General features: G+C 38.1%; 1 protein-coding gene across 1 annotated transcript in view; it reads right to left on the reverse strand.

Annotated features, from left to right (window-relative positions):
- Positions 1-653: 653 nt before the first annotated feature.
- Positions 654-6169, reverse strand: part of LOC132047580 (uncharacterized) — an 18787-nt gene continuing 13271 nt past the window's right edge. Inside the window, exons 9-12 of the mRNA XM_059438606.1 lie at positions 4660-5010; positions 2038-2470; positions 1843-1933; positions 654-992 (exon numbers count right to left, since the gene is read on the reverse strand). Coding sequence (XP_059294589.1) covers positions 788-992; positions 1843-1933; positions 2038-2470; positions 4660-5010 — 1080 coding nt within the window. The 3' untranslated portion in view covers positions 654-787. The remainder of the gene's footprint in view (positions 993-1842; positions 1934-2037; positions 2471-4659; positions 5011-6169) is intronic.

Below are 6169 nucleotides of genomic sequence, written 5' to 3' on the forward strand. Positions count from 1 at the left end.
ACAAGAAATTAAAGCAGTGTATTTTAATGCCTTCCTTTTTTAATCACAAATTATCTCATTACCAAACTAAATACTTCAACAGTCACCAAAAGAAGGTAAGCAGGTAAAAAATATACATAGTATGTATCAAAAATGTACTAAATCTTAGTAGTAGTTGTTTGCTCGTCAAAAGAAGATAAAAATGATAGGAAAAAGTAGTATATTAAAACAAGAACCTTTACCTAATGATGTAAAACCGCAACCATCAAAATTTCTAAGGACTAATACTCTACAGATGATCAAATTTTTAAGCAACCGATAGCTAATAAGGAAACCTGGGGTTGAAATATTATATTAAAGGATGGTGACATCAGCCCCACCAAACGTTAGATAGGGGGCGAGGGTGGGGGCGGGGAGTGGGGCTGGGTGAAGTGTTACCGGTGGGAGAGGCAAATACTTGTGGAATTTCACTTACAAACTTGCTTTTCCTTACTTCCGCCAAAAAGTCGTCATTTTAAAACTTTCTAGGAACTTGTTTTCCTAAAGAACAACCAAACATGAAAAAATTAGAAAACAAGTTTTCCAAACACACCCATTAACTTTAAATCGACATAGTACACACCATTTACAAGTGTAAGAATGAAGATCAGAACGAAAAGAAACACCAACAGAACTGTGTTTAGTTAACACCTGTTCTAAGCTCTCATACCCTTAGTGAATTTTTTTTAGCCTATATGAGTGATGAATAAACAAAATTGCCACGTATTTTAGCCAAATTATGGGTTTGAATTAATAATACCAAAAAGAATTACTGAGGCTTTACGACACGTCTTTCCCAGTCAAAGACACCCAACTTATCTACATCCTGGAAGGAAATGAAGTGCGAATGTAATGAATTTCTTCCTAGCAACTTTGAGATTACAACAAGAAGCATTTCACAAGCCTGATTTTCTTCCAATTTTTCTGCATCAGTGAGCTCAGAAGAGTGATCTTTCCATGGCTGGTAAAATGACCTGCTCAACAAAAGTAACACCAATTATGGTACTCCATTTATGTAATTCAAAGCAGCAGTTAATTATCAGATGGCGGTCAACTGGGAAAAAGAAAACATCAGCCTGTAAATTCATTGAAATACTTCAAACCCTTGACGTACTGCTAAACATAGCTCTACCCTAAAGCAATATTTAGAAGTGACTCGTATCCTAGAATAAAAGCATAATATTAACCCTATCAACTTGCTAACTTCAGATCATTAAAACATCTTGACCTTTGTTTAGAATTACTTCATACTATTGCATGCTTTGTTTATGTAGTGACCCCATATTCATCCCCTGATTCTTCGGGAGGAATGGATGCATTTGTGACACGCGTGCTAGAGGGGGGAAGGGGAGCTCAGTGTGGGCACGGACAGAAAACACTTATTGGAGAACCTGAGATTTGGAAACCTAGACTCGGAACCAGTGGAGAATAATTCGTTTGGCAATAAATCCCAACTCTAACATCAAAATGGCGTCCAAAGGCCATCAAACCACATGCCTGTGGTTGAACATAACACAAGGCTGTGCATGGTTAATCCCCTGCATAATGATTTATCAACAGTCTTCCAAGTCTTTTGGTCAATAATAGTCTCTAATCACAAGCAATAGAGGAATTCTCAAGGTGTACAAATTTCTAAGCAGCAGTAGATTTAAAAATGCGAGAACACCTCCCAAGCACAAGCAGGAAACTTCAAAAGACCATCGGCAGCAGTTCGCATTAGCACTACAGCACCCAGGAGATGTGGGGGTGGTGAGTTGGTATTTTTTCTTTTGATTACAAACAAAGTGTATTTATAGAAAGTAATGCAGAGAGTAGTATATGTACCATCTCCAGGCAGGATTAGCTTCAGCAGGACAATTAATCTTGGAGAAGAGGGTTGCCAACTGACTTGCATCACAAGCTAAGATGTCTGTTTCTGTACAAGCAGCCAAAAGCATAATAAGCAAGTTAGGCATTAGTTTAAAAGACAGGAAGCTGTCTTAACAGCAGAAAGCAGTATTGATAAGATTACGTGTGTACCTGCTGAGGAAAGACTAGAAGAAAGAAGAAGACAAATTGCAGAAACGACGGATGGAAGCACTGTATAGTTTGTGCTTTGTAGCTGTTGCAGAAAATAGATTGATGAGGCTAAAGTTTCTGCACATTGAAATGTCCTGTCGGTACCACTACATCTTTGCTCATTCCACTCCATCAGAGAGAGCAGGTTATTGAGCTTAGATCTGTCAAAAGAATGACACAAGTCCAAATTACTGAATTTGAGGGAGTGCTTTCCTACAATCACTGATGCAGCCAGCCACCGAACAAGCTTTGATATCAGAGAATCATCTGATTCTTCCTCGGATTGCAGTCCCATATTGCAAGCAAAATTTTCCGGCCCATGGACTTCTTCAATATTTGACTGCAAAGCAGTTAAAGTCGCCCAGCTAACAAACTTGGCAACCTTTTCCTGGTCCTGGAAAACATATAACAAAAAAATTGTTTTATAAATGATATGAATATACAAAATCATACATAAACACCAAAGCAAGTGATCTCTAGAAAAGCAGTACTAAAGCTTCATGAGCATAACTTATCAATTCATCAGCATTCTTAGACTAATTGCATTTCAAGTCAGGATCTCATAGTCTGAATATATCTTGAAATCAAGTATCAAGATAATAGGTAACAACATGTAGGGATCTAGTAGCTCAGTTGGTTGGCTACCTGAACTTTCACCTTGTTGGTGAGGGTTCGAATCCCCACGTTGTAATCCCCTCCCCCATTTCCCCTTCCCCTACCCCCTATGTAATAAAAAAAGTTTTTTTAGAAAAAGAAAAAAGAAGGTAACAACACTATGAAATATTACTCAGACATGACCAAATATTTATGAGATAAAACATTGCTCATTATCATGTTTGGGAGCTTTTAAAACTTCCTTTAAGCATGTCGCGTCACCATTATCTGAATCGTGCGAAGCTGAAGCTCTACTTCACTGGCAAACATACTTTACATGGCAGCAACAATCAGCATTGCTGTCTTTACTACATATTCACCAAACCAAAAAACTTAGCTTTGGTCTATTTCATTTTTAGTTCTGTTTCTTTCTCTTCTCTGTCTTCTTTCTTTTGGGTTGGGGAGGGCCAACATTTCCGGAGTAAAGGAAAAAAAAAGGATTAAAATACATAATCTTAAAAAGCTTAAGTTATTGGCATGCATGAACTGCAAATCCAAGAGCATCAGACATAAAAAAAAAAAGAGTTTTCTTACTTGCTTAAGCTAGAATGGACCCTGGAAAGCATACAGAAACGGAACACCCATGGATTTTATCAGCTTAATGAATTAATTCCAAGATATATGGCTTCCCACTGTGGTGAAGGTAATAATGTAAGTTGAAAAAGAAGTAGAAATGAGGAAAGACGCCTAGGAAGTAAATGAAAATGATTTACCGCTTGCATAATCGTTAGTGCACAACTTGCTCTAAAATATATTTTATGAATGAAGCTTAAAATATCTACCGCTTCAATTTCTTTTTCTTTTGAGCCTAGGACCTATAGGAAACAGCCTCTCTACCCCACAAAGGTAGGGGTAAGGTCTGCGTACATCCTACCCTCCGCAGAACCCCCACTGGGTATGTTGCTGCTGTTGTTGTGGTTGGAGCTCAAAATATCAAAAGCAGACATTCAGATTATCAGTGTTACCCATGATCAGACATTGCTCATCAATCACACATTGCCTTTCATTGTTAAAAGCCAAAATCATGATTGCCCCACTTACCTCGGAACACACTGCCCTCATTTTTGGTGTAAAATAACCACATCTTAAATTTTTTTAAAAGAACTCTAGAAATGGATCTATATCACCAGAAGATACAAATAAATCCTACATTAATAGCTAAAACAAAACCAATGTGAAGCAGCATTTGTGTGAGTCCCATAACCGATAAAGCCAAGTGCAACATCAGTGGTCATTCTAATGTGACAGTCTTTCAGAAAGACAGTATAAGCTTGTGTTATGGAATACAACGACAACAACAGGCTCAATCCATTTTGCATGCTGATGAGTGAAATATTGGTGCCATTTCATCGACAACAAGTGTGTCACACACTAGTCCTCGACATGAATTAATAGCTAGTCGATAGATATGTTATCTGGGAGAAGTCCTACATCCTCAACAAATGGAAGTCACATATCGAACCTGTACAAAGTCAACACTATGGTCTTGCAACACTTGCAACTGGCAAGTGAACTTGACAAAGTGTCACCAACAGGGTTTCTAGTCCCAATATTCAGTGCCAGCTAAAGGGAGCATGATATGATTGTTTAGGAACTATTCTGGAATTCAAAAACAAATTTTTCTAACGATACTTCAGCAATCTGTCACGCGTGTCCCACAGGAAAGATCCTTTCGGTCATACTCACAGATTTTGAAGAGACGAAATCTACTTCTTTCATTAAGCGGATGAACAACTTATGCCACAAAACAATAGCAAAAGTGAAAAAATTAAAGACAATAACATGCAGTTCCCCCAAAAGCAGAAAGCATCTAGTCTTGCACAAATGCATTTTTTCAAAGTTTTCAACGTGCACTCCATTTTAGCTTGCAGCAGAAAATAACGCTTCCTCTCAACAGATACGCAGCTAATAGGAGTGAAGGGGAAATACCATTCGCAAAATATTTACTGGAGGAGTGCTCATAAGTACAGCTTCGAGTCCAATCTGTGCAACAAGATTTTGCCTTCCATCGCAGCATTCGTCAACTACTTCACATAACTGAAGTAAACTCTCAACGGAGAGGGTGAAATGTGGTTGATATACCTTCCTCTTTTGGGATATCCTCAATGCTGATCTCAATATTTGTAGAATCAGTTTAACAAGTCGAGTGTTTACTTTAAGCATTTTAACACCTTCAATTAGCATCTCGTATAGATTGCACGAGATTTCCACAAGCTGCTCCAAGGCATATTTCTGCATCCACTCAACAGTGTGTCTCGACAGAACGACTTCATTTAGTGCCTAAAATAAGAAACGCATATTTTGTGTTAAGAGAATATTGTAGCAGTAAACACAAAAGCTTTCATGAAATAAAAAAGTTCAAAATGCAAAACTGTAAACAGTATTCAGCTAGAGAGCAATGATTTTAATTTGGGAAAAGTACCATAAGATCTATTGCTTTAGAGGGGTTGAATCATTATTTGATTTATTTATGGCGACAGAAAGCAGCGATTCTCAAACAGAATTTAGTCTAATGTACAGTTTCTAACTATGGTGGAAAGTGATGCATTTAGAACCTAAATCTGATAAAATTTGGCCGATACCCAGGGGGATCAAGGTTGACGCTTACAAATTTTTCTTAAGTAACCCAGGCCAGATGATCTGTATGGAATCAATAAAAACACTTTTAACCTGCCAATCGATATCAAATTCTCGGAAACCAAGTTTCTTCAATTTTTTTTTATAAACTAGAAACGCCGACGCCTAGGGGCACATGGTTCGATCGGTGGATAATGGACCCTCTCCTCTATCATTCTCTTTTTAAATACCAGGTTTTGTCAGCGATAGTGTTTGAACACATGAAGTGTGCTAACCCACCACATCACGAGCTGCAACCCTACCAGTAGACAAAAGCCCTGGGGGCAGTTTCTTTGATTGGTTTGGTGGCTATAGTTCAACACTTGACCCACAACTTATTATGTCAGTGGTTTTTGGAAGTCATAACCCATGGCTCTTACTCTATTTCAGCAGACTGACCGAATGATGAACTCATAAGCAGGTTGAAATGAATACTTTTCTAAATGAAACACAAACATGAAATTACTAACTTGAAAATATATATTTTGACAAAATAAATTTTGATCTTTTGTACTGCCTACAACAACAACAACAACAACCCAGTGAAATCCCACAACGTGGGGATACCGGGGAAGGAGTAGGTAATAACGCGGACCTTACTCACACCAAGGTAGGACGGTACATTTCCGAAAGACCCTCGGCTCGATAAAAGCATAAAAAGAGGTCGAGATAAGGCTAAGAGATTCAAAACGATATGGAAATGAAAAAACGAATAACCGGAAACATAGGGGTAATCAAAGCACGGGGAAAAAATAAGGATAATAGCCCGGGGAAACGAGCACGAAATTTACCCCGATAATCGACTACTAATAAAAAAGGATAA

This window comes from Lycium ferocissimum, chromosome 2, assembly GCF_029784015.1.
Source record: "Lycium ferocissimum isolate CSIRO_LF1 chromosome 2, AGI_CSIRO_Lferr_CH_V1, whole genome shotgun sequence".
Classification (NCBI taxonomy): domain Eukaryota; kingdom Viridiplantae; phylum Streptophyta; class Magnoliopsida; order Solanales; family Solanaceae; genus Lycium; species Lycium ferocissimum.